Source organism: Doryrhamphus excisus, linkage group LG8, assembly GCF_037039965.1.
Source record: "Doryrhamphus excisus strain RoL-2023G ecotype Guam linkage group LG8, RoL_Dexc_Guam_v1.1, whole genome shotgun sequence".
Lineage (NCBI taxonomy): Eukaryota > Metazoa > Chordata > Actinopteri > Syngnathiformes > Syngnathidae > Doryrhamphus > Doryrhamphus excisus.
The window spans coordinates 18,031,181-18,044,945 of NC_136364.1; the positions used below are offsets into that span (position 1 = coordinate 18,031,181).

Consider the following 13,765-nt stretch of genomic DNA (forward strand, 5'->3'; position numbering starts at 1 on the left):
ATTGTAAAATATTAGCAAAATTGAATCTTATAGTTTCCTGTTTAAACTGGGAGGGGGTGCACGTTGCCAACAAGGTGATACGTGATTGGCCAGATGTTATGACGTCACAAAACAACCCCTCGACAGAGGGGGCAGTCCTTCACCGGCTTTGCTGTGATTGGTGCAGCATCATGTAACAGTTCTTCTTCTGCATTGCTCCATCAGCTATCTGATGTCGGTTTCTGTGCGACTAAACACACTTCCTGCTGATTGTGTATTTTGCAAACAATCGCTGCCCATTTCCGTAAGTACTACAACACTGCGTGTTCATGTCTTGTGTTTTTTTTCCTCATGGTGCCATCTTCGTCTCAACGGCTGGCGGTTATGGAGTTAAAAGCAAGCTTCAAGGCTTATTGGTAACTTTGTCAGCTGTTTTGCAGCAGTGGATGGCGGTTTACTGATTGACATTAGTCAAGGCTGGTTGTAAGAGCAACATCTCGTGGTGCAAATGTGCTTTTTTCCTCCTTTTGTATGGATTTGCCACCTAAATAGGTGCAAACTGGCGTGAATGGGGGGTGACGCAATACTGGCAGTTGATGTCCACCGCGGGCCCCCTTCATATGTTTTGCATAGGCAGTCCGCACAGCATGTTATGGATTGTGTGTCTTTTTTGTTTAAACATTTTGCCACCAGGCATCAATTGCAGTAATTGCTACTCAAAGGAAGATGGAACATATATATTTTTTTTACATTTAATAGCACTCAGTTAATAGTATTTGATTGCATTAGCTCTTTTTTTTATATGGATATACAAATCCACCAATTGTTTAACCAAAAATATTCTTTGTTTGTCACCATTGACATAATGTATGGTACCCATTATGTCATTGTATGGTCATACATTATTTAAAAAAAAAAAAACTTAAACTGTATTATGGAAAGCAGGAAGTGAACAAATGTAACAGTTACTGATTGTAAAAGTACCAGATGGAGAGGTAGGATTTAATAAGCTTTGCTTCTTCCTACTCCTTTTGGACATGTGGAACTGTGAACTGATTATGTGATGCACTCAATTGTAATCTGATGCATGTTCAAATGAAATAAAACCATTAGCATTAGCATTACCATTACCATTAGCTGACTTTTTCGCCAAGAGGCCAGCCAATAACAGGACAGACATAGACAACCAGTCACAATATAAAATGTAAAGCATTAATATGGCCACAAAACAACGTATATTTTTAGGATGTGGAAAAAACCCAAGTGTAAATATAATAATTGTGTGGTCTTTAACTCACCAGTATGAACTGTTGTTCTTTTCACAGCATCATGTCCACAATGTCACAGACAATGGAACTATTTAGGAGAGCAGACGCTGTCTGTTTCGATGTCGACAGCACCGTCATCAAAGAAGAAGGCATAGACGAGCTCGCCAAGTTCTGCGGCGTGGGGGATGCCGTCACTGAAATGTATGTCAAAGTATTTACTAGGTGTAGAAGTACACTTTGGCCCGCTTTGTATGATGTTATGTTTTTTTTTGACATTTTAGGACTCGTAAAGCCATGGGGGGTTCGATGACTTTCAAAACAGCCTTGACTGAGCGCCTGGCTATTATCAAATGTTCTCGAGAACAAGTCAACAAATTGATCACAGACCACCCACCACAGCTGACCCCAGGTATCAGGTAAGAGTTCACAACAATTTTACACTGTGGACTTTGCTTTGTGCACAATTTCCCGCAGAATTTGAAGCAGAAAATTGACTCGTTAAGATGAATGTTTGATGATTGAAATCATACAACGACGTATTCTATCATCCGTGGGATTACCACAAGAAGTGAAATGTAGGTCAGCATGATGAATGTCCTTATCCAGGGAGCTTGTGGACCGGCTACATCAGCGTAACATCAAGGTGTTCCTCATCTCAGGCGGCTTCCGTTGCATTGTTGAACACGTGGCCGCTCAACTTAACATTCCTCTAGATCACGTCTACGCCAATCGACTCAAGTTCTACTTCAATGGTAAGTTTCCTTTTTGGTCGGTACCAGTCCCATCGCTCGCTCGGTCAGCTGGGATAGACTCCAGCTCAACAATGACCCTGGAAAACATGCATGTTAGGTTAATTGGTGACTCCAAATTGTGCATAGGTATGAATGTGAGTGTGAATGGTTGTTTGTCTATATGTGCGCTGTGATTGGCTGGCGACCAGTTCAGGGTGTGCCCCGCCTCTCGCCGAAAGACAGCTGGGATAGGCTCCAGCATACCTGCGACCCAAGTGAGGATAAGCAAGGTTTAAGGCTGGGTTTTTGGCTTTTTATGTTACACATTGCAATTTTGTACACTTTTACACACACACACACACACACACACACACACGGCTTCAACAGCAACATGGAGGATTTATTCTGCCCTCTTCTTTTTTTTTAATATATATTTTTTAGATTTAGATACAACTTACACGCATACAGAAAATGTCTCATTTCTATCAAATATTGATATTCATAATCGATCACAGCGATCACTTATTTATTCATTTATCAACATAAAACGTCTTTTGTCTTCAATCACTGACACCTTGTGGCCAATGTAGAATTCTACATCCTCTACTAGAATGCTTTGTATTTTAGTTCATTTAGCAATTTTTATGCTTATGAATGCTTAATTTAGGACAATATGATTTAGTTAGGGCTGCACGGCGGTCGTGTGGGTAGCATGCAGAGAGCTAGGAGACCCGGGTTCAATTCCACCCTCGGCCATCTCTGTGTGGAGTTTGCATGTTCTCCCCGTGCATGTGTGGGTTTTCTGCGGGTACTCCGGTTTCCTCCCACATTCCAAAAACATGCTAGGTTAATTGGCCACTCCAAATTGTCCATAGGTATGAATGTGAGTGTGAATGGTTGTTTGTCTATATGTGCCCTGTGATTGGCTGGCGACCAGTTCAGGGTGTACCCCGCCTCTCGCCCGAAGACAGCTGGGATAGGCTCTAGCACCCCCCGCGACCCTTGTGAGGAAAAGTGGTAGAAAATGAATGAATGAACGAATGAATGAATGATTTAGTTAAATAATTTTTTTTACTAATAGGCCGTGTTCAACCACACAACAGCGATAATTATACCATATAGTACCATATCATAACCCTGCCACCATAGGTCACTAGATCCGCAAAAACTAATGTCGCATCGACAGTATATTTTGGCATATATATTCCTCTCTCATCTGTAAGCAGAGCATATTAAATACATATTTGTGTGTTCTTAGGCGAGTACGCCGGATTTGACGAGAGCCAACCCACAGCCGAGAGTGGTGGCAAAGGAAAAGTCATCAGCATGTTGAAAGAAAAGTATGGCTTCAAAACGGTAGTGATGATAGGAGACGGAGCCACTGATCTAGAAGCCTGCCCCCCAGCTGTAAGTTTCCTATTTTATGTCTCTTGCGTTTCATAAATTGATGTTCGACGAGATCATGACAGATACTTCCAATGTTTGTTCTTCTTCAGAGCGCTTTCATTGGATTTGGCGGCAATGTGGTGAGGCCACAGGTTAAAGAGATGAGTATGTGGTACGTCACAAGTTTTGGAGAGCTGCTGAAAGAACTGGAAAAGATTTAAGGATGGTGTTGTTTAGTTTTTTTAACTAATTTACTAATGTTATTTGCACCTACGAGTGTCTCTGATGGTTTTATCCATTGTGCATACAGCGTTTAAAAGATGTTTAATTACGGACCACGTGTACTTTAGCGAGACTGTTTTTTCTTTCTACTGTGCTTTTCACGGTCTTCATTTGTCTCTAAAAGAACATACTAAAAATATTGACTGTCGGTTTGAAGATTTAGAAGATTATTTTAGTAGTACATGCACTTTTTCTTTTCCATCAGAGACTCCGACATGACGGCAAGTGCAATGAGATTTTAAATATGAACTGAATTGTAGTCAGCCAATGAAGGAAAGGCTCCAGCGAATTAAGACCATAAGCATTAAACAGTAAAACTGTTGCTTGGACTTCTTTTAATCTGAGGTGTGGTTCTTTGCCCATTCGAGCAAACAAAACACATGCGCATTCTTTTTTGGCAAAAATTGGATATTACAATATGTAGTGGCATGATTGCCCATGATGTGGTTTATCAACACCCCCCCCCCCCAATGATATCGTAAGCCTTGGTCACAACTGTTCCTACTGGTAGAAAAAGCACAGAGTGCGTGTGAGTTGTGGACTGGCTACAAAGGTTCTTTGTGATGTCAAAATGTACAGGTGCTTTTGTTCTTTTCATATGCCTTTGCACGTCGTCCATACAGCAAAACGTTGATATTTTTGTACGTCACACCTGCAGACTCCTTATGTGTGCCGTGCACCTCATATACGTAATTAGTGCGGCCAAGTCACGTTCAGGTATTTCAGATGTAACTTACTCCTTCATAGTCATGCAAAAAAATGAGAAAATAAAACAAAAAAAACTCAGCGAATCAGGACAAAAATCCTACATCCAGTTGCGACCTCGGCTTAATTACGTAATTACGATAATTACAACTGTTAAACAAGGCATGCTTAGCTCACACGAGATTTACATACACAGGGAAATGTCACAAGAACTTCTTATAACAAAATGAAACTGGGGGTGAAGGGGGGGGGGGTAGCAAAAGAAACACATTTCAGTCAAATATAAACTTTTTCCTGATATGTTACAAATGTTGATACTTCGCAACAGAAAGTCATAATCATTGAGGTCTTAGCGATGAAGGTGACAATAAATAAAAATCCACGGTGTTGCCCAGTGAGGACCAGCAGTTCTCATGCTATTGAGAGCATCAGACAGTTTTTTTGTTTACATTTCAAATACACACTGGTAGATTTGAAACTCGGTGCTCTTCAGTGCGTAGCTGATTTATTGACCTTATGACAACTCTATCTCTAAGGCGTCATAGTAATATGACACTAAACGGTATTTAGTTACTCATGTCTGTTGATTTTTAAAGCCCTTCCACCCCATGCTATGCTACGCCACTGTGCCAATCAATGAAAATGTAGCGCTTACTGCTTATAAGCGGTATCGTTCACTGGGTTGACCGATCCTCAAATGACAATGATATAAAGAAAAAGGGGTTGTTTAAGTCGTAAAGCGATGCTCTCGTTCATGTGGGGCCACTACGTGACTCGTCACTTCAGTGGCGACGCCTTGGTGGGGATCATAATCCTGGAATCCATATGCTGGATAAGAGGGACTGTGGGGGGAAAAGCATAAGCAACAAGTATCAGCAATTTTGTTCTTGTCAGTTGGGCTCAAAGTCTTCAAACATTGATTTTCCGTGCACTAAAATGTGAAGGTGCCTGGAACTAAAAGTACTTAAATATCGAGGATGCAGTTTTGTTTTTTTTACCCACCTGTATAATAGACCACCTCGTGCCAACCTTCCTCCTGCCATGCACCGTTCCTTGTGTCTTCTCTGGATTGAAGGTCTTTGTAGGCTACAAGCAACAAAAGCAATTACCAACATTGCTGTGATAATGAGATAATTATGTTTATAATAAGGAGCATGTGTCTCGATTTTACCCCAGAGGTGATGAACCATGTAAAGGTTGCCGATCTGTGAGAAAAATCCTCCTACAGCTTCCCTGTTGTGCTGGCGTAACCCAATAGCTCTTGCCCTGCAAAGACCAACAAAACCAGAGTACAGTTTTATCCAAACAAAAACTCAAACTTTGGAGTAGATTGTACTGGATTTGCTGAAAAGGACGTAAAAATGCTCTTTCATTGATGAGTCACTATAGGATAACCTTTTAGGGTGCAGAAATTAAACTTGACACTGCTTTGGTGGGTCTCACACCTGTGAGGCACAGCAGCTTGACAAAAATGGAGAAAAACATTTTTCAAACCTGCTAAATTTATACTTATTGTTTTTTTTCTCAGTGAACAAGAGCAATTTCTTACTCTGCAAAAGGTAAGGCTTAACTGCAAAAAGTACTCAGTATTTCATCAAGGTAAGACGCTTATTAGAGAGTAGGGTTTAAGTTGTGTCATTATAGTAGTACTACAGCGGTACCTCTATTTTGGTACACCTTCGTTTTCGAGTCACCACGACTTATGTTTCGATAGTTATGTCATATTGTTTGGCAAATCCAACTTTGAGTCGTTCTGACCCCCCCAGGTATGCACAAACTACAGTTAAAATTTTACAACTATCAATAAAAAGTTAAACTGGTTATTTGTAACAGTCTTAAGAAGCAGGATGTATCAACTTGAAAAAAAAAAACGGTTATTCTCATACGGCACCTGACAAACTAGTCTGTGCAGCCCTGTACTACGTATCATTCTGTTGACTCGGTGCCCAAACAAAGAATGCCTTGCGTTGGTGACTCAGTCTTATGTCGTTATTAATACCCTGAGTCCAACTGTGTTTGTAATGTGTGTGTTTATGCCTCAAGTCATCCTCCCACACCTCGTGTGTGCAGAAAATGGCCTAAATGCATTCAAAAATACTGAACACTTCCATTGCAATGTCCATAGACAATGCTAATCCCATCATAATTGACAACATTATTGGCTAACAACTGATAATGTTTAACATGTTTCAGAAAGCAAAAGTTGCTCACCTCCTTACTCGATTCTCTTACAACTGATTGCATTACACAGTTACATAAATGGTGACCTTCTGGCCAGAATGTTGGACCTTCATTTGTTTGGTAATTAAACGTTGTTCTAAATGTTCTTGGTAATGTTACACGTGCAATGAATTCATGCTGTCTTACCAGTAATTGCCCCACTCAATCATTGTTCCTGGCTGGAGGAAAGAAAATACATTGGGATTAGAACTCATACATGGTTTTGCTGCAATTTGGTTGAGGGGAATAAGTATTTCATCCGGTGAAAAAGTGGCTTAGGAACCCTTAAGTTTTTTTGTGGTTAGTCACCAGGGTTACACACATTTTAGAGGAGATATTGATCAGATGTTTCGATCTTCATGTTTGACAGTAGAGATGGTGTTGTTGCAGTCATATCTATAGAGCTCAATTTTGATCTTTTGATCATGCACAAACATTGTGCATGAGTCTTCTTGAGCAGTGGGACTTTGCCAGCACGCCAGGATCTCAGTCTACTATAAGGAAGTGTGTTAGGTAGTATGTGCATGTGATTGGAAGACAGCTACATGCTACTGGAAGTCCTGTCAGAGCTCTACCAGACAAAGCACTATCAAGTATTGAAAAATTTACAGTTAATCCATGGGATTGGTATCGTCCGATTTCACTCATGGATGATCAGTATTGAAATCAGCAGCATAAAACACTGAATGGAACATCCCTAGTAATTAGTAGTGTTCAATGGAAAGTAGTTAATGGACAATTATTTAAAGGCACAGTGTTGTAAAACAGACCGCAGAACAACACGTGATATTTTAACATGACTTTTAAGAAAACCACAACATAACAGACTTATTTACCTGAGTCACAAAACAATGCAGGTACATTTTGAAATGTTTTATAACATTGAATGACATTTTAACTGTTTTATTAATGACCTCTGAGTTTAGGTATTTGGATGTGTTGCGTCACAAACACGGATAGGACCAGTGACAATAAATAACAAAGCAGGACTTCATCTTTATTCTTTTAACACTCACCCTGAGTTGGTATGACCTGAGCTCATAGATATTGGGTCCCTCTCTGGGTACCGGTTCATTCCAGAAACTGAATTCCAGCAGAAGCTGGTTCCGGCGAGACAGCAGCATTTTACCACGCTCCTTCCTGTACTCTGTGAACTCCTGCATCAGTGACAAATATTCATCAGTGCAATCCAACATCTGGGTGATACTGACACAATGGAAAACACCATGAGCATGACCTCTGACCTTGTTCTGGCGTAGCTTATTCATCACCTCAGTCAAAGCTGGGTAACCACCTCGGTAACGCCACAAATGAACTGAGCAAGAGAACAAAATAGAATGAGTGAAACATGTTAACTGAAAGTGATTGTGTCTTAGTCAGGAAATTGACTGCACCCTAAGGCTGGGAATGTGAACAAATACTAAATGGGTGAGGGGTGGGGTACACCCTGAACTGCTCACTAGTCAGTAAGTCATAGGGTACATGCAGTCTAGACAACAACCATTCAGTCCTATGGACAGTTTAGAAATTAGACTCTAACATGCATGTGTTTTGATTGTTATATGTTCATATTACTTTTAGATGTCAGATTATACTAATGCAAGTTCACTTCTTTAAAAGCAAAGTAATAAGGCCTGAATTAATAGTTAATAGCTCCCTCTGCTGGTTGCTGCCAAATAGTGAAATCCATGACATGATAGACCCTATACTAGGGATTCTCAACCAACAGTTACTCACAATTTACATCAGCATTACAAATATATTGGAAATAATGTACATTTGTAGTAATATTAAGCAATATTTTAGTCCATTTTATTTTAGTGTGAGTTTACCTTTAATTTTAATCTATGCATTAACTGCAAAGCCAGCTGGATCATTAGGCAATACGGTATATTACCGTAGGCAATACGGTATATTGCCTAATGGTCAATACGGTAAGGGCGCCATGGCCTCAACATTATGGGAAAAAAAATCTGGAAAAAAAAAACACCATTATATGTTTAAAACAAATAAAAAAATACATCTGCTTGGTTTGACTTAAATACAATTAAATTCAGGTTTGACAACCCCTAGTCTATACAATACTAAATAGCTTCGCCAAAAATAATGTTATATGCTCAAATTCCCCAATAATGTAGACATTTTGAGAAACAAAAAATTATTTTTATTAACACAAACATCATCGTATTGGTCTGAATTTGGTCCTACCTGAAAGTTAGTCCGCTTATTATCTACAATTCTAATTGTCACTCATGCATATAGCTGTGTAGATTGTTCATTAAAACAAACTGTTGCATGCTAAGCGTGTAAAATACCTACAGTATATTACACAGTATAATTGGTGGTGCTGATGTAAATAATCCTACCAGCCTGGTCCTGTTCTCCATACCAAGTATTCCAGGTGCCCACCAGCTCACAGGGGTAGTACTTATCAGCATGGATGGAGGGCAAAACATCCTCACTGTGACAAACAATACACAATTCACAAATGTATCATCCTGCATTAGGTTAGAATAACCTTACAGCTATATTTTTAAACTCACAATAACATGTCTTCCTGTTACATGTCTAGTCACGGCTAAGATTTCAGCGCCTAAATAGAAGCCAACTATAATTTCTTGCTCTACAGACATCTACGGTATGTGCAGATGGCTTGTGACATAGCAGCTCCTTAAACACTTCACAAGAATAGACTGCACCGGTTTATTTTTACTGACTGCAGCGCTTGGCCCACTCTTCCTGGCACTTCTAAGTAACACTCAGCAACATAATTAAGGTACACGCGTTTGAGATTCAACTATCATAGATGAACACTTACCAGAGCTTGTTGTATGCGTCAAGGCACTCTGGCTTTACATTATGGACTGAAAACAAAGGACAGCTATGATTATTATCCCAAGGGTACTTGGATATGGGGTTTGTTTAGTGGAAATGTACACTTACACTGGATTTTGTAGAGGTTACTTTCCTCGTTTTTGGTCAGTAGAGTTGAATGTGCATCCTTTCTAGGATCAACTTTCCTGACAAATAACGATTTGAACCAACTGTCTTCTCTGTTGATGCCGGATGTGGAAAACACTCTGCAAACAAACATGAGTCGTCATAGTCAAATGCTGGAAGGCAGACACATTTTATGACACCATTACATGCACAAATGTTGACCAACAAAAAAAAAACAAAACATGTTAAATATGAAATATTAAACACAGCAGTCCACTGACTATTTCACTAGAATCACCAGTGTTTGCTTTGTAGCATCCATAGTCATTTTTCATGTACCAAATTGACCTTGAGCATCTGACAAATAACAGCAGAACTGAAACTGTTACTGTTTATACAGAGCCAGCAACCACATCCAGTTAATCTTCTAATTTAGCAATATGTCATTCAAATGGAAGTGTTTTTCATGTAGTTTAGTTGAGATGGACCGCTATTCGAGATTGTTTAGCACGTCCGGCAGCTAGCTTGCAATCCCCCCCTCACACTTCTCCTATACGCCGTCGATGTTAATAAATCCATACCAAACTTCATAAAACAATAAAGTGTTTCATAAACGGTGATGACCAAGCCGACCTGTTCCAAAGGAGAAGCTGTCCGGCTGTGTGGGCTCCGCTTTTAGCCCGGCCCAAGCCGCCGCTCACTCTCTGAAGGACTCCTGACGCCATCTTTCAAGCAGGATGCAGATGCTGTTCACACACTGACCACCAGATGGCAGTGAAGCACCGTAGCGCTCATTATTTGACGTAGAAGGAGAGCGTGTGTCGTGGACCACAATTCTGTGACGTATGACAAATGTCACCGGTTGGCCTAAAAAAACTAATCATTATTATTATTACTGCATTAAAAAAACACACACCTTCCATGTAGACACTCTAGTGCTATAGTTCCATTTTCTCTGTTTTTAAGAGCAGATATAAAATTTGCTTTTTGTCATAGCTTAAAGTTATAGGATACCCTGGGTTTAGCATCACTAATACAGTAGTAGTGCTTATGCTAGCAGTAGCCGTATCCAGTCGAGGCAGATGGCCACCCTTCACTGATGTCCCTTCCTGATAAAGGTCAGTTTTTTTCTTCCATAATGTGTCTCTTTATTAAATAATTGTCATGGGTGAAAACTATGCCATAATATATATTTATTATTTTTATGCAATGCCCTTTGCAGTGGACAACAGTATCTACACAGTATACGGAATCTATAGTATATGACAGTACTTACAGACAATCTGCAATAAAAACATGTACATTCATTTGATTTATTGTGGCTCACTATGCAGCACTCTTTTGAACAGTGTACAACATCATTTCATTGTACATGTGGAAATGTCTCATTTACCACTGGAAGTTGTTCAAGAAAAACATGCTGACCTTGTTCCACTTCATGCACAGGGCCTCTCATTTACAGCGGTAGAATTGATAGAAATAATCATGATTGTGATCTATGCAAGTGAGTCACGAAGCGTGACGATAAACTCAAAGTGGTGTTTTATTCAGGTTATCCATTACACTTGTGCTTATTTGCTTTGAGAGATATACTGCATACTAAAAGTGTTCACATTTAAAACAACATTATACTTCAGATAATCATCCATCTTTCCTCTTTTTTAACTCTTCATTAGGATCACAGGTGAACTGGAGCCTATCCCAGCTGACTGCATGGTCGGATTCTCCAGTTAATCTAACGTGCATGTTTTTGGGAGGTAGGAGGAGGCCCGAGGAGGCCTTCACTGTCATAACTGTGCTGCTCTTTCACAGTTATCTATATGGAAAAGGTATGTTTTTTACTCATTCTAAAATACAGTCTGGATTTAACTCACTTCAGGCCCAATATTGACCACAATACGCAGTACTGCACAGTAAAGACTTCAGGTCAACAATCACTCCACAAACAACAAATGAACAGCTGAGGGCGCCACTACACAATGTGTCAACGCTCATCACTTAGTATCTGTCTATTAATATTAAATGAGAAATGGATGTTTAACTCACAGCACATACAATAACCAATGACGTATGTGGTACAGATTTATAGATTTGTAGATTATTTACATGGAACATAGATTCATAGATGGCAATGAAACTAAAGCCATGAATTGTGGATATACAGACAGGAAGGCTGTTCTGCTTTCTAAGCACTGTGCTCTTGAGCAAGGCAGTAAACCCTCATGGATTTAAAAAAAGTACAATATTATACGCAGTGTTGAAACACTGAAGTTGAACGCAAACCATTCCGGGATGCTAGCTGACCTCTCTGTCTTCTGACTGGTGATTGGAGGAGGGAAGGAAGGGACATATCCAGATTCTACACGGACAGATTCCTTTGTCTCCTCTGCTAACGAGGCTGGCTGACCTACTGTATATGCATTATATGTGTATAATAATAATAATGATAATAATCATTTTAGTAATTTTATTTAAAAGTAGACCTACACATGTAACAGCGGTCATTCCTGCAGTGCAGCCATACAAATGGCGTGCTCAAAACCAGCGACAACTGAATCATAGTTAAGTCGAGGTCAGGTTATAAGTTTATATACTTGAAATAAATGCATTGTGAAATACAATATGTGAGTTGTGGATACCCGCATTTTGTTAATGTTCTGGTAAAACAAGTATATTGGTTTTGTTTGGCTTGAAATAAGCTATGAAAATAAATGTTACAAATATGAGTAACACTTGGCCATTTTTATTTAGTAAAAGTAGCTCTCACAAAAGTAGCTTCCTAATATAACCAGTAATTAATTTCAACATTTAAACTTCACCTATGTGATCGTTGTTGGTATCAACCGATTTCAGTCATGGATGATGGTATTGGCTGCATAAAACTCAGCACATTTAAGATTGATTTATTATTTGATAGTATGACGGTGAAACTAACAGGGTTCATATTTCCAAAGCCTTATTGTCTTGAGGAGAAATGCCATATGGACGTTAGTAGATGTCTTTGTCTGAAGTTCCAAAACATGAATCACAGAGCAGTGAAACATTTTTGAAAAAGTAATTTGTCAGTGTGTCTGGGAATTGTAAGAATTCTACATTGCTTTTTTTTTTTTTGGAGTGATTTGTGTTCGGCAGGAACATCCACTTTACTTCTGCATTTCAGGAGTTGAAACAGCATCTAAAAGGGTGCCTTGTTGTACTTATTTCCAGTGTTATTATGTCATTAATTGCACCTCACAAAACTACACAAACAGAGCAGCATGCTCACAACATCGCTATTAATCTGAATGGCCTGATCAGTATGCACTTGGGTGTGGAAACATTTCACAAGGGGGGCTCATATTAGTAATGGGAAAAGTGAGGTCAGCCCAAAACAAAGCAGTCTTAATGCACAGTGCATATACTGTGTAACATTACTGGCACAAGTACACACACTAAGGAGCAAACTTCAGCATTTCCCAAAGACTTCAGTCTTTCTTCAGTCTAAAATTTGCTCATTTGTTGAGATAGTTTAATGGGACATTAAACATGTTGGCGTGTATTTTGGCAAGCAAATATTTGCAAGCTCAACCGTACGCATTTACGCTTCCATTTCCAGCCAAGTCTGCTAAAGCTATTGATAAAGGCATACTGTACATAAGGCATATAATGGCATATTATCATGCTTTTAACAGAATTACCAAACAATCTTAGCATGTAACATTTCTTTTGACCTCTATAAAGTCATTAAAACACATCATTAAGATGGAGCCTTTTATGGATACAAGAGATTTGTTATTGGAAGTAGCAGTTAATGGAAGCGGAATATACGAAGCGTAGAGGTGTCTTGGGATTGTTTGCAAATTGTTCCAAATTATACTAAGAACAAGGTCAAAGTAAAACTCACAGGCTTCTTGACCTTGGAACACAAACGTGGATTTCTGTGATTACGTTTATTTTATCACAGGTATCCCATTTCTCGGTAGAAATTATGTCATGGAGAACACTTTACTATTGGATAATGAACATCCTCTACTCGTTTGTGGGATTTCTTCATAAAATGTCATGTTCAAACTGGTAATTTGCTTTCCTGTTACTCTGCAGTCCCTTAATATATTCTCAGGTTTCATTTTTGGACACAATAATTTTGTGTAAAGCAAGGCTTAAAGAAGAGCAGCTGTGAAAACAGCAGACATGAATCCTTCAGTAATGCAGCAGAACACCATGAATACCATTCATCAGTTAAGAACCTTTGTGGATAAATCCTTCACCCAAGCC

General features: G+C 39.3%; 2 protein-coding genes across 3 annotated transcripts; one reads left to right on the plus strand and one right to left on the minus strand.

Annotated features, from left to right (window-relative positions):
• The first annotated feature begins 163 nt into the window (after positions 1-163).
• Positions 164-3,983, plus strand: psph (phosphoserine phosphatase). 2 transcript variants are annotated; one of them, XM_058080120.2, is made up of 6 exons: positions 164-283; positions 1,305-1,448; positions 1,529-1,663; positions 1,854-1,999; positions 3,237-3,385; positions 3,475-3,983. In XM_058080120.2, exons 2-6 carry the CDS (start codon positions 1,309-1,311, stop codon positions 3,583-3,585), a joined length of 681 nt encoding a protein of 226 aa, XP_057936103.1. In that variant the 5' UTR covers positions 164-283; positions 1,305-1,308; the 3' UTR covers positions 3,586-3,983. The 2 variants fall into 2 exon arrangements, with proteins under 2 accessions (XP_057936103.1, XP_057936102.2); XM_058080119.2 differs by lacking the exon at positions 164-283 and adding an exon at positions 330-395.
• Positions 3,967-10,294, minus strand: nipsnap2 (nipsnap homolog 2). Its single transcript, XM_058080117.2, has 10 exons — positions 10,145-10,294; positions 9,515-9,651; positions 9,390-9,435; positions 8,938-9,032; positions 7,816-7,886; positions 7,588-7,728; positions 6,719-6,750; positions 5,523-5,617; positions 5,354-5,437; positions 3,967-5,193 (listed from the first exon to the last, which is right to left on the minus strand). Exons 1-10 carry the CDS (start codon positions 10,234-10,236, stop codon positions 5,129-5,131), a joined length of 858 nt encoding a protein of 285 aa, XP_057936100.1. The 5' UTR covers positions 10,237-10,294; the 3' UTR covers positions 3,967-5,128.
• Positions 10,295-13,765: the final 3,471 nt, after the last annotated feature.

Coding starts and splice junctions, on each gene's coding strand:
- psph (XM_058080119.2), top strand. CDS start 331: ATGGTGCCATCTTCGTCTCAACGGCTGGCGGTTATGGAGTTAAAAGCA. Junction 1,664..1,853: donor CAGCTGACCCCAGGTATCAG/GTAAGAGTTCAC, acceptor GTCCTTATCCAG/GGAGCTTGTGGACCGGCTAC. Junction 3,386..3,474: donor TAGAAGCCTGCCCCCCAGCT/GTAAGTTTCCTA, acceptor GTTCTTCTTCAG/AGCGCTTTCATTGGATTTGG.
- nipsnap2 (XM_058080117.2), bottom strand. CDS start 10,236: ATGGCGTCAGGAGTCCTTCAGAGAGTGAGCGGCGGCTTGGGCCGGGCT. Junction 9,033..9,389: donor GACGCATACAACAAGCTCTG/GTAAGTGTTCAT, acceptor TGTTTGTCACAG/TGAGGATGTTTTGCCCTCCA. Junction 5,618..6,718: donor ATTGAGTGGGGCAATTACTG/GTAAGACAGCAT, acceptor TGGTCTTTGCAG/GGCAAGAGCTATTGGGTTAC.